The 27,787-nt window shown below is 34.6% G+C and overlaps 1 protein-coding gene across 1 annotated transcript; it reads left to right on the top strand.

Moving 5' to 3' along the window:
- The first annotated feature begins 284 nt into the window (after positions 1 to 284).
- On the top strand, positions 285 to 27,757 carry CCDC79 (coiled-coil domain containing 79). The gene is made up of 17 exons (XM_010851126.1): positions 285 to 429; positions 4,564 to 4,674; positions 4,852 to 4,980; positions 6,809 to 6,940; positions 8,031 to 8,091; positions 8,186 to 8,301; positions 8,403 to 8,525; positions 12,976 to 13,128; positions 14,494 to 14,625; positions 16,003 to 16,128; positions 17,225 to 17,382; positions 18,183 to 18,532; positions 19,793 to 19,857; positions 20,154 to 20,249; positions 23,436 to 23,585; positions 23,888 to 23,953; positions 27,570 to 27,757. Exons 1-17 carry the CDS (start codon positions 387 to 389, stop codon positions 27,755 to 27,757), a joined length of 2,199 nt encoding a protein of 732 aa, XP_010849428.1. The 5' UTR covers positions 285 to 386.
- The last annotated feature ends 30 nt before the right edge of the window (positions 27,758 to 27,787 follow it).

Raw genomic sequence — 27,787 nt, forward strand, 5'->3', positions numbered from 1 at the left:
ATAAAGTTGGAAATTTCTATTTTATAGATGAGGAAACTGAGCCACAGAGAACTTAAGTATACCTAATATCTAGTAAGTTTCAGGGGCTTCCCTGGTGGCTCATTGGTAAAGAATCTACCCTGCCAGTTCAGGAGATGTGAGTTTGATCCCTGGGTCAGGAAGATCTACTGGAGAAGGAAATGGCAACCCAATCCAGTATTCTTGCCTGGAGAATCACATGGACAGTGTAGCCTGGCGGGCTACAGTCCATGGGGTTGCAGAGTCGGATACGACTGAGCACACGTGTTCTTTTCCTACTCCTTTGCATACTGCACTTCTGGAAATCTCAAAATAGATTTAAATTGAGAGAATACCTTTATCTTATAGATGAAATATAAGGAAAAAGAATGCAGACAAGCATGGAAAGTGAGGACACAAAGAAAATACAAGGTGAGAAATTTATGGATCATATATCTGGGATTTGTTTTTTAGTCTATTTGTGGAATATACTGCAGATTATCTGACAGGCTCCAGGAATTGAAAGAATTATTCAGTAATTTACATAAATATTTATTAAACATCTAGTCTGTACCAGTCACACTGACTTCAGGAAACTGACATTCTAATGGGAGATGGCATGCTGATAATTAGAATACCATATGATAGCTGATTCAATGGAGGTATATGTAATAACAGTGGAAACCTGAGAGGACCACCAGCAAATTTCAGACTTGTCTTCAGAAAAATGGAAATTTAATTCATGGAAATGGAGGAGGTTAACCAGAGAGGAAATACTAAAATATAATAGGCTGGGAAATAGTACTCCCCGATGGACCCCATCACATCAGGGTTTGGCTGAGGAAGAGGACCACCCCCAAAAAAGACTAAGAAAAACATTTCAGAAAGGTAAAGAGACAGGAATGTGGTATTTGGGAAATTAGCCTTATGAGAATGCTTTGAGAAAGGCCTTCTTATTACCCTCATACCCAAGAGGCTCAGTCTTAAATGTCACAGATGATGACTGAAGTATCCACTGGACTTAATTTGTTTTATCAATAGTAAACTTAATAGATTTCAGCCAGATTGCAGTATATTGAGGTCTGGGTGGGAAATAATCTGGAGACAGTATGAATAGCTTGGTGGTGGTTGTTTAGTTGCTAAGTCATGTCCAACTCTTTGCAACCCCATGAACTGTAGCCTGCCAGGCTCCTCTGTCTGTGGGATTTCCCAGGCAAGAATACTGGAGTGGGTTGCCATTTGCTTCTCTAGAGGATCTTCCTGATCCAGGGATCAAACTCACGTCTCCTGCATCGCAGGCAGATTCTTTACCATTGAGGCACCAGGGATTCCCATGAATAGCTTGCTCTTCTTCAGAGCTTATCTGAAGATATATGGCAGTAACTAGAGGGTGGTTGTAATGTTAAGGATTGTATAAGAGGTACAGAGATAAGAGAATTTGTGAAGGGACTTTCCTGGTGGTCTAGTGGTTAAGACTTCACACTTCCACTGTAGGGGGCTGGGTTCTGTCCCTGGTCAGGGAACTAGATTCTACATGCTGCAACTAAGACTTTGCATGCCACAACTAACAAGATCCTGCATGCTGCACCTGAAAAGACCCCTCATACTCCAACTAAAAGATTCCACATTCCAGAAGAAGGTAGGAGATCCTTCATGCCACAACTAAGATGTGGCACAGCCAAATATATATATATATTTTTTTTTTTTTTAAGTTTTATAGTTTCAAATTTTACATTTAGAACTACAGTTCTAATTAGTTTTTGTATACAGTGTGAATAATGGATTCAAGCTTTGTTTTATTGTTTTTTTGAATATGAATATCCAGTTGTTCCAACACCATTTGTTGAAAAGGCTATGCTTTCTTCTCTACATTGCCTTTTTAAAAAAAAAAAATAGCCACTCCTATATATGGGTTTATTTTTGAACTGTATTCTGTTTCATTTATCTGTTTATCTGTTGATGCCATACTATACTCTTGATTACTGTAGGTTTGTATTAAGTCTTGAAATTAAAGACAGTTGAGTCTTCCATCTTTACTCTTCTCTTTCAGAATTGTTTGGCTATTTTAGGTCCTTTGCATTTCCGTATGAATTTTTAAATCAGCTTGTCAACTTGTACCAAAATAGCCTGTTGGGATTGCACTGAATCTCTAGATCAATTTGGGGGAGAACTGACATCTTAACAGTATTTAATCTTCTTACCCATGAACAAGGTGTATCACTTCCTTTATTTCAGTCTTCTTTAATACCTCACCGTATTTTTTAGTTTTAGTGTGTATGTAATTCACATCTTTTGCCAGTAAAACTTCTTTTTCTCTTTTTTGGCCACAGCTTGTGCAGGATCCTAGTTCCCTAACCAGGGATCAACCCTGTACCACCTGCAATGCAAGCACAGAGTCTTAACCCCCGTACCACCAGGGAACTTCCAGTGTTTCATATTTCTTATGCCATTTTAATGGGCATTGGTTTTGAGTTTCAGTTTCCAATTATTTATTGCTGGTATATAGAAATGTTACTGATTTTTGCATATTAGTGGATATTCTGAAACCTTACTATACTCACTTATTAGTTCGGTAGCTATTTTGCAGATTCCATCAGATTATCTACATAGAAGGCCATGTCGTATGTGAATACTGATAGTTTTATTACTTCCTTCCTAATTTGGATGCCTTTTCTTTTTTCTTACCTGATGGCACTGGCTAGACTCTCTAGTGCAATGATAAATGGAATGTTAAATAGAATGACATTGGCTAGCTTCTCCAGTACAATGGTAAACATCTCTGTCTTGTTCCTTAGGGAGAAAGAATGAATTCTTTCTCTGCTAAGTATGATATTTACTGTAGGGTTTTTGGTAGATATACTTCATCAGGTTAAGGAGGTTCCTTTCTATTTCAAGTTTGCTGAATTTTTTTTAAGATCAGAAATGAAATTTTATTTTATCAAATGCTTTTTTTGCGTATACTAAATGACGTATTCTGTTTTAGTTTGTTGTATTACATTGATTTTTAAAATCATAAACTAATCCTGCATTCCTAGGATAAACTCATTTGGTCATGATGCATTATTATTTTAATTTATTTTTGAACTCAACTTGTTAAAATTGTTTAGAGTTTTTTGCATGTATGTTTGTGAGGGATATTGGTCTGTAGTTTTCTTTTTTCCTTTCTAATGACTTAGTTTTAATATTAGAATGAGGAAATAATACTTTCCTAAAATAAGTTGTAAAGTATTATTTCTTTTGAAACTTTTTGGAAAACTGTGTAGAATTGACATTATTTCTTCCTTAAATGTTGGGAAGAATTTACGGATGAAGCCATCTGAACCTGGGGTTTTCTTTATAGAAAGGTTTTAAACTATGATTTCAATCTGTTTCATATATATATATATATATATATATAATATTTATTTCTTCTTGGGCGAGTTTTGGTAATTTGTTTCTTTGAAGCAACTTGTCCATTCACCTAAGTCATTGAATCTGTAGGTATGAAGTTGTACATGATCATTATTATCTTTTGAATATCTTTAGAAGCTATGTTGATGCATCTGTCTCAGTCTGATATTGGTAATTTTTATCTTTGCTCTTTTTTTTCCTGATCAGTTTGTCTAGGGGTTTATTGGTTTTACTGATGTCCTCAAAGACCCGGCTCTGCAGTTCAGCTTGGATCTTTATGATTTCCTTCCTTCTGCTTATTCCTTACCCTTTCACTAGTTTCTTTTAGGTGGAAGCTGAGATCATTAATATGTGACTTTCTTCTTTTATAATGTAGACATTTAGCATTACACATTTCTCCTAAACACTGATTTAGTAGCATCCCACAAATTCTTTTTTTTTTTGGAGGTGTGTATGCTTCATGGCTTGTGGGATCTTAGTTCTCCAACCAGGGATCAAACCCAGGCCCCAGCACTGAAAGTGCTAAGTCTTAACTACTGGACCATCAGGCAATTAGTACATCCCACCAATTCTAATATACTGTATTTCACTTTCATTCAGTTCATTCTAAATAAATATTTAAACCAAAGTAGCTTTAATTACCGGAGAAGGCAATGGCACCCCACTCCAGTACTCTTGCCTGGGAAATCCCATGGATGGAGGAGCCTGATAGGCTGCAGTCCATGGGGTCGCTAAGAGTCAGACACGACTGAGCGACTTCACTTTCACCTTTCACTTTCATGCATTGAAGAAGGAAATGGCAACCCACTCCGGTATTCTTGCCTGGAGAATCCCAAGGACGGGGGAGCCTGGTGGCTGCTGTCTATGGGGTCGCACAGAGTCGGACACGACTGAAGCAACTTAGCAGCAGCAGCAGCAGCTTTAATTAAAGAGAATAATAATTGTATTTTCTTTTCCTATATTTTGTGTGAGGGGAAAATCAAATAATTATAAGAAGCTCATTTCAAGTTGTTTTATTTAAGGAGCATCTTTTTTTTACATATTTTTAGTCCTTGTTAGATTTTTAAAAAGTAATACATGTTATTTAAAAAACAAAAATATGTATTTTGAGGGTGAAACTTAAATGATTAGTTTTTGAAAGGAAATGTTTAAAATAATGAAATTTTTGTTCTTTAGAAGTGAAGACTGACCTGAACTTATTATTGGAGTGTCTGAAGTATCAAATGGACAATGCTTTTTCACAAAAGGAAGCTTTGGTTACTATTCATTCAATTTGCCAACAAAACAGTAAGACTTGATAGTGAAATTTTGTTTGTGATTCTTTGTAGTATTGTGATATACGAAATATGCATTGTTCTTTCTCTTCTATTCAGTTATTTTATATGTTACTATGTTCATGTGATTTATTGTCCTTAAAAGAATAATTATAATAAATCTTCTTTGTTTTGTCTGCACATTTTACAGGTAATGCAGGTCTTTATTTTCGGGAAATTGGTGGTTTGATGTTTGTGAAAAATCTTGCAAAGTCAAGTGAACATAGTATGGTAAAAGAAGCAGCCTTATATACATTAGGAGCTGTTGCAGAGCAAAATGGTAAAATATGAAAACTTTATTTCACTTTCCTAAGCATTGTGTTTTACTTTAACAAACTATTGAAGTATAATTTTAGAATTAAATTTTTTACATGTCTGGATAGTTTTATCCAAATGTTTTATTTAAATTAATGCATGCCAAATATTTTATTTAACTTTTTAACTAATGAGGGAAGCAGTAAAATGTTAAAACTGCTTCAAAAGTAATGGCAAAAAACAGTGCTGTAGACTTTTGGGAAAGCTGAATATTATGAACAGGTACATAACTAGTCAGTGTCTGCAGGTCAAAGATCAGTTGCATTCTACTGGTCAAAATGTTTTGCATTTCTGTGGACAAGAATAACTTGGGTCACTATCAGTTTTCTAGAGTTATGAAATAGCCCAAAGACAGTAAAAGGCACAAATAATCTAGAAAGAAGGCTAGATAGGACATTCAGTACTTGTTATCATCCATTTCGAAATCTTTCATAATTTTTTTCTTGCCAATAGTTGGAAACATTTTTTTACTTTTGTCTTTTACTATGCTTATCCCCCCCTTTTTTTTTGGCCATACAAAAGTTTTTTTATTTTTATAAAAATAAATTCATCATTCTTTTCCTTTCTTGTTTCTGAATTTTGAATCGGAGGAAGTTTTCCCATATTCCCAGATTATAGAGGAATCCACCCACGTTTTCTTTTGGTACTTGTGTGACTTTATTTTTTACTTTTGCATATTTTATTCTTTTTGTATTTTCCTGGGGTATGAGATGATGAATGGTTCCAGTTTTATGTGGCAATCCAGCTATCCCAACTCTTCTTATTGTAAAGTAGATCTTTTTCACATTGATTTGAGATGCAGCCACTATCACTTAGTGAGTCTATCTCTAGTTTTTCTATTCTGTTCACTGTCTGTATATTTGGGTACTTGAATCAGAATATTAAGGTAACCCACAACCATCTTGTATGTGGATAAAGATGTTTTGGGTGCTTGGCCGCTCAGTTGTGTCCGACTCTTTGCGACCCCACGGACTGTTTCCTGCCAACTCCTCTGTCCATGGGATTCTCTAGGCAAGAACACTGGAATGGGTTGCCATTTCCTTCTCCATGTTTTGGGTGTGGCTGACAAAAATATTTTTTTTGTAGTGTACCTGAAATGAAGTTAAATCTAAACCATCAATTTGTCAAATAACTTTATATTCTTATATTTTCATCTATTAACTTCATCACTTGTTTTGAGAATAAGTTATGCTCTAGGCACTGGGGATAAATAAGACATTGCCTTTGCCTTTGAGAGTGTCTAAAAACTGTTTTAGACACTGGATATATGTGTTCAAATTATGTTTTACAATTCTGCTTATTGCATGATTATCACCAACGAACCCCTCCTTATCAGGTAGGTATCATTTTTGCTTTTTGGAAAGATATTTTTATATCTAGAAGAGTCTTTAAAAATAGCACAACTATCATTTACCCCCTTTTCTAAAGCAGGTTTCTGAATTTTCTTAATTTTTTTTGGCTACATTTTGTTACTTCTCCTCAAATTTTTGGGTCATGTTTTATCTTATATTTTGTTAGGCTTAATTTTGAAATGTAGTTACTGAAAATTCTATGAGATTGCAATACATGCTTTAGAGCTAGGTCAAGTCCTTCTGATTAAAATACTGCTTCTTTGGTCTGCTAATTGAGTAAGCACTTAAATTTGTCAGAATTTGTTATATGACTGATGAATGTCAGTGAAATGAGACTTGGTTGAGAACCATCCATAGTGGCAATTTTATATTTTGTTCAGCATATTTTAAAACTTGTTTGTGCTAATACATAGAAATTAAAATTATATTTTCATGTTTCAGTTTACTGTCAGCAGACTTTGTGTACTTCAGAATTGTTTGAAGACTTAACTTGGTTCTTATCTAACAGTGATTCAAACACAAATTTGAAAAGAATGTCTGTCTATGTTATTTTGGTTCTGGTTTCAAATAACAGTAAGTACATTCTCTTATGTTATAGAAATATTTTTTAAAATAATAAATTGGGACAGTATTAATCTTTTTATTCTAGTCAGTGCCTTTTAAAACCTTACTAACTTTTTAGAACTACTGGTTCTAAAGACAATATAGCATGATTTTAATTATTTAATATTTATTAATTTAAAAAATAGTAAAGTGATTTGTATTATTTAACTAGCATTGAAAAGGAATGGGATTAAAAGCAAAAGAGAAGCATTTAATGAATTGTTGTTTCGACACTAAGTCATGTCCAACTCTTTTGTGACCCCCATGGACTATAGCCTACCAGGCTCCTCTGTCCAGGGGATTTCTCAGGCAAGGATACTGGAGTGGGTTGCCATTTCCTTCTCCAGGAGATCTTCCTGACCCAGGGATCGAACCCACGTCTCCTGCACTGGCAGGCAGATTCTTTACTGCTGAGCCACCAGGGAAGCCCCATTTAATGAATTTATTGGGTTGATTTTCCATTGAATTGGCCATTCAGTTATCATCAGATTTAAGGTCATTATATCAGTCAGCAATGACCTTAAATTTCATGTAGCTCTTGGCTAAAGTTTTACTTTGCTTTTGTTGTTTTAGTTTTATTTTGGAATAATCTTAGCTTCACAAAAAGTTGCAAAGATATTATATAGAGTGTTCCTGTATACCTCTTGCTCAGGCTAAAGGCTATTTTTTTGTTGCTTTATTTAGATCTTCAAATTGTTAGAAATTTTATATGCATTTAAATGCTTCTAGATTTTATTTTTTCAGTTTTTAATATTTTAAATTATTTTTTTCTATTTTGGAGCATATTTTGGTACTATAATACAGAACTATGCAAAATAAATGTTTTGTGATTTTTAGAGGAAATTTGAATACTGTCATTCTCTAAGCATAAGTAATACATTTTCCATAATAATCTTGATTATATATTTTTTACCTACTTTAACTCTGTATTGTACTTTATAATACTTTTAAATGGCTGAAAGTTATTTATTAAAAGTACTGCTTAAATGTTGTTTTCCATTTGTGCAAAATTATTTTCTAAACAGAAATCTTTCATGTAATACATGGCAATTTTTTTAAGGGACTGGACAGACACTTGTGAGAGAAACAGGTTGTATTTCAGTTCTATCACAGTTGTTCAAGTAAGTAAATATATGTTTCTTCTTATTAATTATTCATAGCTTAATACCTTAACACATATGTATTAATTACTTTCTTTACTCTTTAACCTAATAGGACTGTTCTTTCAAAATATGAGTTGAATTTGTCAGATGAAAGTGCTTTTCAGAGTTATCAGTTGTGGTCTTCAGTGTGTAGTACTCTTTGTGTCTGTGTCAACAATCCTCAAAATGGTAATTATCTCAAATATTTAAATACAAAAAAAGACTAAAAACAAATAAAAAGCTGATATTTTCCAAGTATACTAAAATATGATTGCCTTTATCCCTTTCAGATGAAAATCAAATGCTTTGCTGCTCACTTTTTACGCATGCTAATGACTGGCTGATAAATTGCATGAAAGCTGAGATAATTCGCCCTATTTGCTCATTTATTGGACTCACTCTTGCAAATAACAGTAAGTATTCATTATTCTCCAGGCTTTATTTGAAGAACTATATTTCAAAGCATAACCTATTGAATTAATTAATGAATTCCAAGTAAATTGGGTCGTTTTGGATGCATTTTACTATTGTATAAGTTAAAATCTTATACATAGAAAAACATAGCAAAACTATAAAAACCCACAGAGTGTTCTCTGAAAAAATTAGAAATTAATAAAAATAAAACATCTAGAAAAGTTCCTAATATCTAGAAATTAAGCAACAAAATACTAAAAACCCACATCAAAACAAAAACACAAACCTATGAGTCAAAAAAAATTACAAAGGAAATTAGAAATGTTTTTAATTTAATGATGATGAAAACACAATATTTTTGACGGAAAGGCTTGCATAGGAAAGAAAAAAGGTCCCAAATCAATTATATTAGTTTCCACCTAAGAAACTAAATAATAAAACAAGTTAAAGTCAATGTAAGCATAACAAAGGGAATAATAAAGAGAACATTAGCAATCAATGAAATATAAAAAGAACAGAATAGAGAAATAAATTAAACCAAAAACTAGATCTTTGAAAAGATCAGTAAAATGGATCCTTTACCCAGACTAATCACAAAATAGAGAGAAGGCCCAAATTATGAGGAATATAGCTTTATGCCACTAAATTAGATAACTGAAGTGAACTGGACAAATTCTTTGAAAGACAAGCTACAAAAGCTCACTCAAGAAGAAATATATAACCTGAGTATTCAGTATCTAACACAGAAATTGAATTTGTAGTTTAAAACCTTAACACAGGAAATTCTAGGTCATAAAGGCTTCACTGGTAAATTCTACCAAACATTTAAGGAAAAAGAGTTCTACATAAATTATTTCAAGAAGTAGAAGTAGAAAAAATACTTCCCAACAAACTTTTAAGGCCAGTGTTATTTCCATACTAAAGCTTGAAAAAAGCATTACAAGAAAACTATAGGCCAATATCCTATATATATATAGATGTAAACACCCGTAACAAAATATTGACAAATCAATCCAGCAAAATATAGAAAGGATAATGTATTCTGATTAGGTGACATTCATTTTAGGAATGCAAGGTTGGTTTAACATTAGGAAATTCACAATATTCATAGACTAGAAAAGAAAATATGATCTTCAAAAATGTAGGAAAAGCTTTTCACGTAATTTAACATACATTCATGACAAAAGATTGTCATGTTCCTAGGTGAGCTAGGAACAGAAGGGAACTTTCTCATTCATGACATTCATGACAAAAGATTGTCTGTTCCTAGGTGAGCTAGGAACAGAAGGGAACTTTCTCGATGTGATAAAGGGCCTCTACAAAATATTATAGCTAATACACTTAAATGGTGAAGGACTTAATGCTTTTCCCCTAAGATTGGAAAGAAGACAAGGATGGCCACTGTCTTTATTTAATTGGACATCCAAGTCAGTGCAATAAGGCAAAAAAATGAAATAAAAGGCATAGAGATTGAAAAGAAAGAAGAAAATATAGTACTTATTCATAGGTGACCTGATTGTATAAGAATCTACAAAAAGCTACAAAACTAATAAGTGATTTTAGCAAAGTTGCAGGATACAAGGTCATATGGAAACAATTAGGAACTTAAAGTGACTATCATTTATGATAATATAAAAAACTCAAAATACTTAGGGATATATTTAGTGAAATATGTGGAATATATATATGCTGAAAACTATAAAACATTGCTGAGATTAAAAAAAAATTAAAACTTAATGGGAGAGATATCATACTCATGGATTATAAGATTCAATTATGTCATAATGTCACTTCTCAAATTCATCTCTAGATTCATAGTATTACCTATCAAAATCTCAGCAGGCTTTTCTGTAGAAATTGACAAGTTGATTCTAAAATTTACATGGAAATGCAAAGGGGCTAGGATAGTAAAATTTATTTGAAGAAGGACAAAATTGTACTGTACAGTAATCAACAGTGTAGTACTGGTGTAAGTGTAGGTATAGATCAATGGAACAAAATAGAGAGCCTAAAAATAGACACACACACACACACACACACACACATACACACACACATATATGGTTGATTTTCTACAAAGATGCCATGGTAACTCTGTGTTGGAAAATGTAGTATTTTAAATAAATGATGCTGGTAAAAGTATTTACCTATCTGTGAAATATGAATATCAACCCTTACCTTATACAGTATGAAGTGAAGTGAAGTGTTAGTTGCTCAATCGTGTTTGATTCTTTGCAACTCAATTGACTGTAGCTCGCCAGGCTCCTCTGTCCATAGAATTCTCCAGGCAAGGATGCTGGAGTGGGTTGCCATTCCCTTCTCCAGGGAATCTTCCCAATTTGGGGATTGAACCTTCCCGCATTGCAGGCAGATTCTTTACCATCTGAGCCACCAGGGAAGCTGGTATACAAAATTAACACAATCTACAAAAATTAACTTTAAATGATCTATATACCTCAATATAAGAAGTAAACTATAAAACTTCTAGGCAAAAACAGGAACAAATCTTTATAATTTGGGAGTAGATACACATTTCTTAGGACACAAAAACATGAGCCACCAAAGAAAAAATTATCATTTGGAGTTCACTGAAATCGAAATGTTTTATTTTTCAAAAGTTCCTGTTAAGGTGAAAAGGCAAGCCATCGACTGGGAGAAAATATTTGCAAAATGTACATCTGATAAAGAACTTGTGCCCAGGAAAATCCCAAGGAGATATCACTATACACTCACTAGCATGACTAAAAGTAAAAAGGCTAGTGACATTAAATATTGAGGTTGTGGAACAACTAGAACTTTCTCACACATTGCTGGTGGTATATCTATATTCAGATATTTAAAGCAAATAGTTGTCTTTCACATGCTCACATGCAAAGGAACATATCTCTATATAATTTCAAAAATTGAAACCTATTTCCATGATGCTTTGACATTTCCTCTTTCTTTAAATACCAATTTAAATGAATGATACATAGAGGAACATATTACTCTCAGTGGATTGGTATGAAATAGATTAGAGGCATCATCAACTCAATAGACATGAGTTGGAGCAAACTCTGGGAGATAGTGAAGGACAGGGAAGCATGGCATGCTGCAGTCTCTGGGGTCGCAAAGAGTTGGACACGACTTAGTGACTGAACTACAATTTTAAATACTCTGTACAAGTGTAGACTAGGATGTTCTGCTTATAAGTCTGATTTTTCATTACATAGAATATAATTGAAAATACTTTTTAGTAAAACCTATTTTGGAGTCCCTGTAATACTGAAAATGTCTGAATGAATGAATGAATGAAAGTTGGTCAATCATGTCCGACTCTTTGCCACCAGTCGTGTCTGACTCTTTGCAGGATTATAGTGTACCAGGCTTCTCTGTCCATGGAATTTTCCAGGCAAGAATACTGGAGTGGGTTGCCATTTCCTTTTCCAGGGGATCTTGCTGACTCAGGGATAGAACTGGGGTCTCCCACACTGCAGGCAGATTCTTTACTATCTAAGCCACAGGGAAATTGGAGAAACTGAAAATGTTTACATAGCCTTAAATAACATTTCCTAACAGTCTGTTCCCAGATATAGAAATTTTTGAACATGATTTTTTTTAGATTAAGAGCTTTGTGTTTTATTAAACAATTTTAATATAAAAAGTACTTTTTGTGTTTAAATCATCCTGGCTCAATTTGTGGTTCTAGGGTAGACCGGAAAGAAGGTTTATCACAGAATTATAATCATTAGCCCATATATCCATTGATTATATGTCCCCTGCTTGGATAGGGGCTATAGAGACTATTGAATGCATAGACCCATGGGGTACTTACCCATCAGAATCATTTTCAACAGGGGAACAAAAGACTGAAGGCTTTTAAAAAATGTATCTGTCATTGAATCTTTGCTTGGAATAGTTGTTATGACTCTCAGTAATATGTTATACTTTTATGCTCTAAGAAGTAAAAGAATTAGGCTTACTTAAATAAGATGGATGAAATATGTGGGGTTTTTTTGAAACAGTTAAATTACTTTGTTTTTTGTTGATTTAGCCAATCTGAGGAATGAGTTATTTTGGAATTCAGAAAATAGGCAGCTTGCTGGTTGTAATACCAAGCTAAATAAATGAATCTATAGCTCTTGTAGGACTTGAGTTTAATATCATTCTTGCAAAATTTACCAGTTCTTGATCAATGAAATGAGATGTCTAACATACAAGAAAGAAGTACTATACTATACATATGGTTGTACTATGTTGAAATGAGTTTCTTGTATAAGTAAATAGAATCAGTCTTGTGATTATGTACATGCATAGGTAAGGATTAGATTTTTCATTCTTTAATTTTGGGATTTTTAGTAAGTATTTTTAAAAGTCAAGTTAATGTTATATTTAGTACAAGTTAATTTAATGAAACCATATACTTGTCTTATTTGAAGTATTAATAGTTCTGCTACTTTTTTCCTTAAGCTTATGTTCAGAAATACTTTATATCTGTGGGTGGACTGGATGTATTGTCTCAAGTTCTTGTGCAACTGGAATCTGATTCACACAAGACTCCTTTCAGTGCTAAACTTGCAGTGGTGGTGACAAAGACAGTGGATGCATGCATCGCTGATAATCGTGAGTGAAAATGCTTAGTAATTTTTCCACAGTTGCATTTTGTTTGAATTTGGCATGGTGAGTGTTGAAATGGTATTGAACACAAACATGGATTGGACTTCTAGTTTCTCATAAGGGGGAGAGAAACTTAGAAATTATCTAGTCCGACTCCTTATTTTCTCATGGAGGTTATGACGTCCTTAAGGATTCAAATCTAGGTCTTCTGATTTCAGATTTGATGATAGAATCAAGAGAAGAGTCTGTCAGTCTTAAATCTTTGTTTCACTTACAAAGCAGCATTAAATGAAAAAGATTAGAAATCAAGGGACATTTTGGAGACATAGGGAATGGAAAGTCCGATTTATAGATTTTAAAAAATGAGATAAAGAATTAAGGTATGCCTCTATCCAGTAAGTATGAGAGGAACTTATCCTACCACAACTAGTGAGTGGCTGAACCAGACTAGAACTTATGGCTATAGATTTTAAAAAATGATGTAAAGAATTAAGGTATGCCTCTATCTGGTAAGTATGAGTTGGACTCATCCTACCATAACAACTGAGTGGCTGAACTAGACTAGAACTCATAGCTGCTTCTCACATGTACAAATACTGAAGAATGATAGTCCACAAATTTTGTAATAAGCAGTTCTTGAAATTCATAAATAACTTAAAAAAATGGTAGATCATTTTTTAAAAATTCAGTTATGTGCTAGGCTCTATGTAAGCTCTAGAGATAAAAAAATCATTACGACATAGTCCTCTGAGGAATTCACAACCTTTTTGTTGCTATCAGGACTATTGGATTCTGAACTCTGTTTTTAAAAACTGCAAAAAAAAAAAACAACAACAACCCATGAGAAGTGTAACTTCTTGAATTTTTCACATCTCAGTATAGATTCAAGTATGCTTCACTGCATCATTAACATCAATAGAACCACGACCAGCTAGTAGTGTATTTCAATGACAGGCAGGAATTGATTACATAGGAAGGTCTATACTGTCAGTCTAGATAAGACAAGGTATGTAAGATGAGAGTAAGCAGCTTTTAGGGAAGGTAGTATTATTACTTCATATTCACAGCACTATACAGGACAACTTAGGAGAAAGCATCCTTCAAAAAATTTGCTTTAGTATAATGTCTTTAGTATGGGAAGAGGAATTAATGAGGGCTTTATAAGCCTCCATCTTATTATAATGCATTTGTTTATAGTCATACATATATATTACATGTTATATGAGATGTGAATTTTAGATACTATGTAGATATATAATATCATTCTCCCAGGATAAGATCTGAAAAATAGTATATGTAATATCTGGAAAATATGTATAGGTAGGGATAAGCTGTAAGTTTGTACTTGTTCTTTTTTTTCCCCTTTTTAAGCTACTTTTGGTGTTGTATTATCCAAGTACCACATTGTTTCAAAACTTCTGGCATTGCTGCTTCTTGACAATCTGGATTCAGGAGAAAAATTTAGTGTCATACTTACTCTTGGTCATTGTACAGAGGATTGTGGTAAGTACTGGATTTATTTAGCATGTTAATTAAAACAGTAGAGTGGAAATACACTGTTATTTCCTCCCCAACTTAAAAGTACTGTTGCCTTTCTCCTAGTCCCCTAGCCAGTCATTCATTGCTCCTCATCCTTCTTCATCCATGGTATTCAGTCAGTCACTAAGACCTGTGGTTCTATGAATACATCTGTTTATCCTTCCTTATCATTTTCTACTCAATTCCAGTGCTACTTTCCCAACTTAAGCCCTTAGCCCCTCAACATCTTTCATCAGGGTTTTTGCAAGAGAGTCCTCCTTGTGTCCTCTTCCTTCTGTCTCCGTTTTTTCATTCTATTCCTCACATTGCTGCACAGATATGATCCTGTTCTCCCTTGTTGAAAATCTTCAGAAAGTTCTATCTTTCTTTCTCTATTTATCATTCTCTCCTATTTTTTCTCTTCCCCTTTCATTTTTTCCCTCTAGTTTCCTGCCATTTCACTTGCCTCCTTTCCAACCTTCTTCACTTTTCTCTCTCTCCTCCTCCCACGTTTCCATTTCCCTTTCTTTGTGCTTTCTTGCTTCTTCTGCTCTCTCTTCCCTCATTTTCCATTCTCTCCATTCATTTATTTCTCTATACTTTCTCTTCACCTGTATATAATTTAGGGTTTACTATGCCTTTAAACGGAGAAAGCAATGGCACCCCATTCCAGTACTCTTGGCTGAAAAATCCCATGGATGGAAGAGCCTGGTGGGCTGCAGTCCATGGGGTCGTGAAGAGTTAGACACGACTGAGTGACTTCACTTTGACTTTTCACTTTCATGCATTGGAGAAGGAAATGGCAACCCACTCCAGTGTTCTTGCCGGGAGAATCCCAGGGACTGGGGAGCCTGGTGGGCTGCCGTCTATGGGGTCACACAGAGTCAGACATGACTGAAGCGACTTAGCAGCATACCTTTAAAATTATTAATTTTTATTTTTTAATTGCGGTATAATTGGCAACTAAACCTTTTTTTAAACCAAGTGAGGACAGTTCATTTACTCTTATGAGATATGACACTACTCTGTGGCTGTATTTCACAGATTATCACTTATGAGACGTAGGTATCTTATGTAAGTAGATTATTTTCTAAATTGAAAATACTTTTGAAACTTTGTTTTTCTGTATTTTAAAATTTGAACTATGTTGATAATTATCATAAGAAAGAATTATGACCTCATGCATATAGTTTAAGATAAAATAACTCTCAGAATTCCATGATGGTCCAGTGGTTAGGGCTTGGCACTTTCACTATCAGTTTGATCTCTGCTTGGGGAACCAAGATCTCGTAAGCCCCATGGCACACCCAAAAGAAAGATGAAATAACTATTTTCTACTTTAATTTTTGATGTGTTTTCCAGAGGAAAATCAGTATGACTTTTTTAAAAACAATGGCCTTCCACTCATGATACAAGCCTTAACTGAATCTCAGAGTGAGGAACTAAACAAAGCTGCCACTTTTGTGCTTCACAACTGCAAAAAAATTAGTAAGTTTACTATTACTTAAAAAAATACCTACCAAAGTTTTTGAAAGAGAATTTACATCTGCTTTTTAGCTCCCAGCCTCCTCTTACATTTGAAAAGTAGATTATATAATTTTGACATGACAGCTAGAGTATTACAGCATATAAAAAAACTTCTGTGGAAGGGAGCAACAGTATAGATAATTCACTTATTTAATGCACTGTGGACAGATTTAGTTGTAGGACTTAAATCTGAGGGCTACAGGTGACTTAGGATTAAATCATAATATAAAGTACTTTCATTTATTTAAAAAATATTTGAGTGCCTCTTATTTGCCAGGCACTGTGCTAGGCTTTAGGGAGACAGTGATAAGGTACAGCAGTCTATGTGCTCATAGAACAGTTTAACTGGAGAAATAGGAAGTAGATGAATATATTATTATAAATTAATGCAAAGGTTAAGATTGGATGGAGCACAGATCTTAACCTGTAATAAAAGACAGTGACCTAGACTTGGAGCAGAACAGGCTTTGGGAGGAAGTGATTTTTCACCTGAGATCTGAATGTAGAGTTAATTAGGTGAAAAGAAGGGAGTTTGTCTTGGTCCAGTGTCTCAAGCATAAGCAACAGTGAGGCACAAAGGTCCTGTGAGAGGAGACAACCTGGAGCATCCAAGAATTGATGGCTGGAGCATAGCGGAAATAGCCCTGAAAAGGAGTTTGGTCTTTTGAAAGGAAAATTGCAGCCACAATACGTAAAAAAATTTAAAATTATAGGAAGGAACCTATAATCCACAGTTGTGGAAACTGTGTTAAAAAAATACTTTAAAACCAGTATGCATAAACTTGAGCATGTTTATATGCCTGGTATAACATGTTTTCATGCTATTTTTTCCCTATAATTCTGAAAAGTAAAGTCTATTTTATGACTCTTCGGGTCCTCAACTTCTGCCAAGCACTTTCTTTCCACTTAGTTTCATTACCAATTAGGCAGTTAAGATGGTTTGGATGTGCAAAATTTAGAGAAGGGGTTGTGGGGTATGAGTTTGTCCTTATTTCAAGTGTTCAAATAGCATTTCTAGTAATGGATAAACTCACTATTTTTTTTCCATATTTCAAAGCTGAGAAGTTATCTCTAAGCCTAGGAGAATATTCTTTTGATAAAAATGAAGAGCATTTAAAGGACATAAATATGAAAGAGAAGAATCTTGAAGATTATTGGAAGAAAGCAAAGGAAATTTTACACAGAATAGAAGAACTTGAAACAGAAGGAAATGAGGTTGGCTTTTTTGTTTCAAATAATACAGAACTTTTTTCAAAATTTTTTTAATAATAGAAGTTGGAGGGTAAAATATTTTTCTTACAAATTTAATTTTTATTTTTATGGTTTTAAATTTAAAATTCAATAGTAATACTTGAGGAATCATCCTTGAACACAGAAAAAAAATATTTTTAAAAAGTGAAAATGAAGGACTTCCCTGGTGGTCCAGTGGTTAAGAGTCCCCCTTCCAATACAGTGCATGCAGGTTCAATTCCTGGTCAGGGAATTAAGATCCCACATTCCACGCGGGCATTAAGCCTGGCCTTCACGACTAGAGAGCCTTCTTGCTGCAGACGGCAGAGCCCAGGCACTCCAGAACCTTGGTCTCTACAACTACAGAGAAGCCTAGGTGCCACAACTGTAGAGCAGCTTAAAGTAAATATTTTAAAAAGTGGAAATAATGACTGAAAAAATAAGAGACATGGAGGATAGAGTCATGAGATCTATCATTTATATAGTAAGGGTTTGAGAAAGAGAAAGAATGGAGAAGTAATAGTTGACCCTTGAACAACAGGTGTTTGAACTGCTTGAATCTATTCATACATGACTTATTTTGACTTTATTTTTGTGTAAACTGTGAGATATATGTTCCCATCTGACTATCCAATGTCCCCTTTCTCCCTAATGTAAACTTCATCTTTTATAATGTATATTCTATTGACAATCATAAACTTTTTATATATTATTTAAAGGGAGTGTAATTTGGATTATAAAACAAATGATTATTTTGAAATTATTTACTTATTTTTACATTATAGGAAAATATAAAAGGAGAGAATTATAAGAATAATGTTTCATCTGTGAACATAAATATTCAAGATACACTGAAACACCTCCATGCAGATAGCAGCGGTGGTGTTCCCAAAGCAGAGGATAAAGATAAAAGCCAGGCTAGAAAGCTACATGGTTCTAAGTCCCATAAAGTCATGTCTAAAGCATGTACAAATGATGATCAAGTGAAGATGGTATTACGGAGTGCAAATCCAGTTAATGCTTGTTATAGGGAGAGTGGGCAAAATAAGACTTTATGTACAGCCAATTCAAGCTGCAAACAAAACCTATGTGAAGAAACAACTTCTGAAAAAAAGAACTTTGTTTCTCAGTCAAGGTATAATTTAATAATTGTTTCTAACTTTTATTTACTTATTCAGCATTTGTGTGTGTGTGTCCCTGTAGTACAATGTGCTATACTCTTTAAGCACTGGGATACAGAAATGATAAAACATGGTTTTGGGGAGGAACCTAATGTAGGAAGTTTTGGGAAAGGGGTTTGGATGGGACAGTCTTGGCCAATTCATCTAGGGTCTGGCATGTCATGCGCAAGATTTTCTGTTTTAACTTACAAGGTATAAGGAGCCATTGACAATTTTAAATCAAATGGCACAGTCATATTTGAATTTTAGAAGGGATACTCAGAAAACTTAAACTGAATGTCTATAGCTGAAATAACGATGCACATATTGATACTCAATCAGCAATTTGGCAAAAGCCAGTTTGTAAGTTTAATTTGATAAATGGGGTTAAGGTGTGAATGAGATCTGGTTTAGGCTCACCTTTTCATTTGTTCCCTGTACCTCCTCTCCTGTACATGTTCTTTCTCCCTCACGGGTAGCCTATGGGGCTGGACCTGGAATCATAGGCTTTCTTCCAAGAACCTATCTTGCGTTCTGCTCTTCTGATAGTTACTGGACTATGAGGGAGACTGAAGAGGATGCTGCTATGTTTTGGGAGGTTGTAGGGTAAACCAAGTGTTAGAAAGATGGATTATATCATCACATTCCCTTTTTCCTTTTCCAAACCATTCTTCATGTAATTTTAACTTGATTTCTTAGGGATGTAGAATTGGGAATTAGTGAAATATGCTCTTGCGCCAGCCTTCTTGCCCTCTGGCCCACTGAATTTGTTATTTCCTCTTTTTTGCTTTTCTTCTTTCCTATTTTCCTTTTTTTTTCCCCATGTTTCTGCTGACATCGGTATTATTGCCCTTTGGAGTCTTGTTTAACTCCACTTTTTTTTTTTTTTAATTGAAGTAGAGTTGATGTTACAGTTACAATGTTTCAGCTGTACAACAGTGATTCACTTACTATTCTTTTTCAGATTCTTTTCCATTATACATTACTCCAAGATATTGAATCTAGTTTCCCATTCTATACTGTAGGTCCTTATTATCTATTTATATATAATAATTAACTCCACTTTTAGAAACAAGGTTGTATGTAACTGCTGCATTCCATACTTTGGCAGAATTTGGTGAGTTTTGGTAGATCCTGGTGCCAGCTCCTTCTGTCTGCCAAACTCTGCTTATATAGAAACATTTGTTCACACACCAGTGTTTACTTACAGTAATCTTGTGTCTGTTTTCTTTTAGAGACCATATTTTTAAACACCCAACTCCTGTTGCCCAAAACACAAAGCAACACTTACCAGTAACAGGTATGACTAAAAATGTTTCTTCTTTGATTGTTGAACATATTCAAGTGATATAGCTAAAAATGTACATTGGTATATCTTCTCTCTGACATATAAGCCATGCCTCTACCTCTCTTTCTAAACTAAGTGCTTCAGTCACCTTTTGTTAATATCCAGAACCTTTCTGTTTATCCACTAGGATGACGGATGTGTAGTCCTGGGCTACAGTTTATAAAAATTTTCAGAATTAATAAATCTTGTAAATGTCACATACTTTTTACTAATCAAAAATACCTTGCATTTTGCATTTTTTTCTCCAGATCCATTTACATTATGTTCAGATATAATAAATAAAGAAGTCATCAGTTTTCTAGAAACAGACAGTTGTTCCAAAATGTTGAGGTATAGATGCTCAGGTAAGTATTTTTTTAATTGTAATTGTTTCATAATTAAAGTTTATATGACATAAGTTAACTAGAATTTGTAATAGTTCTACCAGTGTGATTTAAACTTCATTCCCTTTGGAGAAATAACAATCATGGGTGTCATAAAAATGCAAATTAATACCTTTTATCTACAGTAGCCTGTGTTCCCAATATTTGTTCATATGCATCAACACAGCTAATAGTTTTTAAAAATTACCTTATAATTCTCTTTTTGTCACCATCTATAAGTTTAGCTTTACTGAGTAAGGTAAACATTTTTTGTATTTTCAGAGAATCAATAAATAGGTATATATTCTGGATTATGTTCTGAAAATCATAGACATTAACTGTCTATTATATTTATAGTAAATTTATAAGTTTTTCTAGTGTTCCATGTCCCATTATTTCTTTTTTCTTCGGGGTCCTCAGTGCCTACTCCATCCTTTCTTCTTCATATCCAAGCATTTGCTCTTTGTTTACTATTATTGTCACACTCTGCCCTTTGGAGAAAATTGAGGCTAATCCACATTAGGCTCAAAATACTACTGTTCTGTTTTCCACCAGTCGTGTCCAACTCTTTGCAGGATTATAGCCTGCCAGGCTCCTCAGTCCATGGAATTTCCTACACAAGAATACTGGAGTGGGGTGCCATTTCCTCCTCTAGGGGATCTTCCTGACCAGGGATCGAGCCTGTGTCTCTGTCTCCTGCATTGGCAGGCAGATTCTTTACTACTGAGCCATCTGTTATTCCTTGATCTTTCTCCTCCTGCCAGATTTCTGCAGGTATTTCCCCCACTAAATAATCTACAGCACTTACTCAACTCTGCTGCAACATATACTTTTTGGTATCATCTCTCATTTTACCAATGATTTCAAATCTGTATCTCCACACTTCACTTGTACCTTGGGTTATAGCCACATTCTGCCATTTCCACCTGTATCCAGGACATACTCACTTTAATATCTTGTTATTTCAAGTTTAATATATTCAAAACACAACAACTTTCTCCCTCTTAAACTGCCCTCCCTCCAGCGTCTTCATTTTTGTTAATATTGCCACTATTCTTCTGGCCCCCCAAATTTCAAACATTGAGTCATCTATAACTATCTTTTCTCCTTACACCCCCTATTTCTAGTCTATCAGATTTGGTTCTTTCTTTCTTTCCCACACAGGCCTCTTTTCCTTCATGCCTCAATTACTCCAGCAACTCTGCAGCAGTCTTTCAGTCTCAAGTCTCACCAACCCCCAGGTCATGCATAGTGCTATTAACTTCTCTTCCTCGTGTGCTTTTTATCATGTTACCAGGGTAAAGAACCCTCAGTGCTCCTCTGTAACTCACCAAATCAAACTCTCTGCCTGGCTTTCAAAATTGTGTGGAATTTTGTTCTTGTTCCACTTGTAAAATTTTACTGTACATCTGTTCTACCCAAAATGTGCCATGCTTATTCCAGACTCTGCCATTCGATCTATCACAATTGAGCATTGTCCTAAACATCTCTTTTACCCTGCTGCTGCTGCGTTGCTTCAGTCATGTCCAACTCTGTGTGACCCTATAGACGGCAGCCCACCAGGCTCCTCCGTCCATGGGATTTTCCAGGCAAGAGTACTGGAGTGGGGTGCCATTGCCTTCTCCGTCTTTTACCCTAATAGCTCATTATTCATCAATTTTACCTCAGAAATCTCTGCCTTCTCCCAGCAAATGTTGTATTTCAGAATCCCCACATTTGTTTTCTGGACTATTTGAGTTATCCCTCAACTGATTCTCTTACTTTTCAGCTGAACTTTCTGTTAGACAAATTACATCATATCCCTGCTTGATAAATATCCCTCAGTTCTCCCATTGACTTGAAGATAGCTAAAAATCCTTAGGATGGTTCTCAAGACTCTTATTGATTGGCCCCTGGCAACCCTTACCAGCCTCAACTTTTCTCCCACACTTCTCATACCTATACTCTAGCCACACATGACACCTATGATTGTCTGAACACACTACACTTTCTCACTCTTCTGTGCTTTTGAAAATGTTCTTTGTATTTAAAATGTCTTCATCCCTGCCAACTTTTTGCTGGCTAACTTTTCCTTTAGGTGACAGGCAAATAGAGTACCTTATAATGTATGGATGTGGCTAACATTACCTGAAGCTACTGATCAATGTTAAAATTTAAAAAAAGATAGTCAGACTTTATGTGTCTGTTAATATGATGCAGTTAGAAGTCCACAGTACTACCTGAGAGGAATTCTACTAAAAACAAGTTAATCTGAATCTAATCAGTCATCTAGATCTACTTAACAGTTTCTTGGGCACACAGGAACATTTTAAAGGATACAACTAGGATGTAATCAGCAAAACCCTAACTTTGGGAACCTGCACATTACAAATGACCTGGTGTCTCCAACAGGCAAATGACAAAGAGGAAGAGAGGAGAATTGATAGATTAAAAGAAACTCAAGAGACATATCAGCTGAATGTAATGGTCAACCTTGTTTGAATCATGATTCAAATAAACCGACCATAAAAAGAAAGTTTTAAAATGATGGGGAAATTGAGCATTGACTGGATATTAGATTACATTAAGCATAATTTTCTTAGGTGTGATAGTGGTTTTGCTGTTTAAAAAAATAAGACAAAATAAGTACTTTTTAAAGAGTTCTTATCTGTTGAGAATGCATATGAAATAATACTCAAATGCAACTTCCAGGCTTCATAATCCAGTGTGTACAGGAAGGCAGAGCTGAGTAGGTAGAGAAAGATAAAATATGATTGGTCATGAGTTAAGAATAGTTGAAGCTAGATGATGGAAACATGGTGGTTCATTATTCTTTTCCATTCATTCTCATGTATTTGAAGTGTTCCATAATATTAAAAAAAAAAAAAAAAAAAATGACTGAGCCTAAGGGTCACTTCTTTTGGATATCTTCCCTGACAGTGACTCCTGCTCAGAATTAGACCAAGCTAGACTCTCCTTTCCTATATCACCATAAGTGTTTACACCTCTGTGGCAACACTTGTATTTGTTGTCTTTACTTTTTCATATGATGTGGCTTTGAGTTTCTTGATGTATTTATAATTAACTTCCTGATTTCACTTGTTACTATCATAAAGATATTTGCTTTCATAAATTTGTTATTAAATATTTTATAACATCTATGCATCATTTTAATTTGTTTTCTTTTAGGTTGCATAGCAGTAGGAAAATCCCTGAATAGTCGAAATTTTAGCAAGCTCTTGCACTGTTGCCCATACCAATGTGATCGTCACAAAGTCATTGTGGAAGCTGAAGACAGATATAAAAGTGAACTAAGGAAATCACTTATCTGTAACAAAAGTAATTAATTCAGCAGTTTAAAAACTGTAATTATGACTGTACCTTCTGAACTATGATCTAGAACGTTAAGTATATTAAAAGCTAAAGGGTACAAAAAGTGTTGAAAAGAAAATCTGTCTCTGAGCAACCATAATTTAAAATGTTCCCAGGGAGTAGATTTAGTCTCTGGTGGTTTAAAAATTCTTCCTAATCCACCTAAGGAGTCCCATTAGAAGGGGGAAAAAGGAAATATCATACTAATGGAATTGTGATACTACTCAGATTAATACTTTAAGTAGGCTAAATGTTTTCGTATTTTTCAGAAATTCTGCTGACCCCACGTAGAAGACGTCAACTCAGTAGTGAACCTACTACCCCTGGAAGAATAAGTGAATATACTTAATTTTTAAATAAATATAAATTTCATATATTCCTGAAATAGAACAGCTCAATGACTGTTCTCAGTCACATCATTAATGGCTTCTAAATAATAACCCTTGGCTCTGATAAGAGTCATATTTCCTGAGAAAAGAGGTTTCGCTCCTCCCTTCCTCATGCCACTCGCTCATCTCTTGCTTTCTAGCTGGGGAAGGAGCAGGAAAAACTTAACATTTATTAAGAACCCATTATGTATTAGGTGTTTTATAGACATTATTTCCTTTATTTCATAAAATAAAATTGTAAGATAAGGTATTACTTTATTTCCACTTTACTTTCTTTTCTTTTCGGTTGCATAGCAATAGGAAAATCCCTGAATAGCCAAAATTTGCCAGTGAGCAAATGGCAGGACTTAGATTCAAATGCAAGTTTGTCTTTCTTCAGAACCCCCAGTTCATTCCTCTGTATCACATTTCTATTTTAGCACTTCAGATAATCAAAATTGAAAAGACAAATAGTATAAAGCTTAGATCCCTGCTTAAAAATTAATATACTTCTCAAACTATGAGTTAATTTATAGTTTTTTTTTAAACTACAGGGTTAACAGTTCAGGTTTATCACCATTTCAAATTTATCATGAGACTTAAAGAACATTACCATTTTCTTCTGTTCATATGGAATTAGTACCTGCAGAATAAGAGTAAGCAATTGAGTACATTACTTGTCAAAGTAACCTAGAAATTAATAGCCATTAGTATCTATAGAGTCATTCTGTTATTTATTGTGAAGAGGTCTGGACTTGATCCATCCAGAAAACATTTTGCCACTCACTTTTGTTTGGCCATTTTCACTGCCAAAACCTTGAAAGAAATTTCAAATTTACTTTTTATAACTGGGTCTTTTTCAAGATTAAAATTTCTGCATATAAATTAAAATTAAGTGCAATACCAGTATAGGGTAGCCCACTTTTTGAAGTAATATTTTCTGTAGAAACTGTTAGAAAATACATATTTTTCCATAGAAATGGTGCAGTTGGAAATCTTGTCTTTGACAAGGAATTGGCATCAAATTAACAATAGAATTTCTTCAGCAGCATGTCTTAAAAGCAAATATAAAACAACTGAAAATATTTGATAATCATTTTTCATAGTAAAGTCATTTGCAGAACCTCATGAAATATACATAATTATTCCTATATATTGATTATACAAAGGGATCCTAAATACTGTTAGAATCATTTTCAACTCATAAACACCTACATCTTTTTTGTAGGTTAGAACTGCTTAGTTAAAATCAAATAATAAGTTGGCCTGCTTTTTTTCAAATTTAGGCATCTGGAGGATTAGATTGGTCTTATATCTCTTATGGGGCTTCCCAGGTGGCACTAGTGGTAAAGAACCTGCCTGCGAAGGCAGAAGACGTGGGTCAGGAAGATCCCCTGGAGGAGGGCATGGCAACCCACTCCAGTAATCTTGCTTGGAGAATCCCATGGACAAAGGAACCTGGAAGACTATAGTCCATGGAATCACAAAAAGTGGGACATGTCTGAAGCGACTTAGTATGCATGCATATCTCTTTTACAAGTAGGCCAGGAATATTTGATGTACTGTTTTCCCCCTCTTAATAAATATCCCTTTCATACTAGAGACATTCATTACCTTTCATTTGGTTATAGGTTACACTCAAATTTGAGACTGTTCTTTTGAGAAGGGACCATTGCAGCATCTAAGTATTTAAAAGAGTCTTGGGGACAAGGCTTTTTTAGGATGGATTGAAAAATAAGTCTAAAACTGAGGCTTCTTGCCTACTTTACCCTGCTATTTTCTTCCCCCTGTTTTCTTCTAATGCCCAATCAGTATAAAAAAGAGCACTAAAGAAGCCACAGAAGGGAGCCTTGTGATGTAGAGAGCTGTTTCCCCTTGTAGGCTGCCCACTACTCTGCTGCAGAAACCTTTGAGGAGTTGAGCACAGATGTTAATTTAAGTTAGAAGTCATTGAAATGGCAACTGCAGTAGAAAAGTGGGGATGGGCTCTACATGAACACCCCAAGACCCAATATCCTGAATGATATAATAACCCATCTGGTTCTGATTATAATGAGTTTTGAGATCATTTAGCAAGTCAAATTGAAATCATCTATTTCTTGGAGAACTACAGTTTTCCAGTAGACCCAAAAGTAAGAAGTAACTTTATTGATGAGTTTTTAAAAAATTTATATATATATATTAATTTTATATTTAAAATATATTAAATATATATGATTTTATTTTTGGTTGCTCTTTGTCTTCGTTGCTGCGTGCAGGCAGTCTCTAGTTGTGCGGAGAGCAGGGGCTACTCTCCATCGCAATGCATGGGCTTCTCATTGAGGTGGCTTCTCTTGTGGAACACAGAGTCTAGGCACACAGGCGTCAGTGGTTGCAGCACACAAGCTCAGCAGTTGTGGCACACTGGCTTAGTTACTCTGAGGCATGTGGAATCTACCCGGACCACAGATCGAACCCGTGTCCCCTGCACTGGCAGGTGGATTCCTATCCACTGTACCACCAGGGAAGTCCCAGTGATAAGTTTTAAAACACTTTTTACCAGTAGTAACTTTTTTTTTCTTTCAACAAATATTTATTGACCACCTCCCGTGTGTCTGACACAATTTTAGGCACAGGGGACATAATGGTGAGTGAAACAGACAAAAATCCCAGTCTTCATGAATCTGACATTCTAAGCAATACCATTTGATAATAATTAGACATTGTTTCATTGATTTCTTGGCCTTCTGCTGCTAAGATTTTTCTCTTCTGATTTAAGAGATCTGAACTGTGGCTTCTATCTTAGGAGAGATGGACTAACAGTCCTGACCTGCAAAGGCAAGATTTTCTAAGGTTGTCCCAGCAGTTATTCCAGGTCCTACTAGAGTGAATAGCAGCCTTATTTGGAAATACAAAAACTCCTCCTCATCAGCATTAACAATGAATTAAAAGCCTTAAAGGAAGAGTATTTCCTGGTAATCATGACTAGAAAATATTTGTTTACGGATACCAACTGTGTATTCTTTCTGTTGTAGAAATTACCCCTAAAAACCAGATAAAACTTCCTCCTTGTGCAGCCTGGTTGGTTTGCTTTTTTTTTTTTTTTTAGTTTTAATCAAGCTGAGCCCTCATATAGGTAAAGAACATGTTCTTTAAGTCAAATTTCAAAAGAGACCCTTAATCCTTTAAAAATATTAATCAAGCATGATAATTAAAGTAACAAGTGTTGATATTCTTTTCTATGAAGTTATGGAGCCCTTTGGGAAGACTGTAGCTGTAAGACAGGTAAGTGGTTCACTGTCTTCACAGAAATGTTGAAAGAGTTAACAACCAAATGTTTATAAAATTTTGTGTTTCTTGATTATCGTAAGATTAAGTTACAATTATTGCAGGATCACAGTGATAGCATCTAGGTTGATAGTAGGTGCTCAGAGTTTGTTTGTTTGTTTGTTTTCATTTGAAGTGGATTTCCATATGATGAGTAGCCCAGGCATGAAGTTTTCTCACTGTGTAATCCATATCCTTAGAATAAGTTTTTATTTGATTCTCAAGATCTCTTTTTTTAGCAAGTACTAATATATTCTACAATTCTCATTAATTACAGAGAAAAGAAGAATTCGTAAAAACTTTACCAAAGAAGAAATAAATTACCTTTTCAATGGAGTTAAGAAAATGGGAAATCACTGGAATTTAATTTTGTGGTCTTTCCCCTTTCAACAAGGACGGAAGGCTGTGGACCTTGCTCACAAATACCACAGGCTGACCAAATGCCCCAAGCATGTGGCTCCTTGATTGGAAGAAGACTTGTCAGTTTTTAGTTTG

This window comes from Bison bison, unplaced genomic scaffold, assembly GCF_000754665.1.
Source record: "Bison bison bison isolate TAMUID 2011002044 unplaced genomic scaffold, Bison_UMD1.0 scf7180017864297, whole genome shotgun sequence".
Classification (NCBI taxonomy): Eukaryota; Metazoa; Chordata; class Mammalia; order Artiodactyla; family Bovidae; genus Bison; species Bison bison.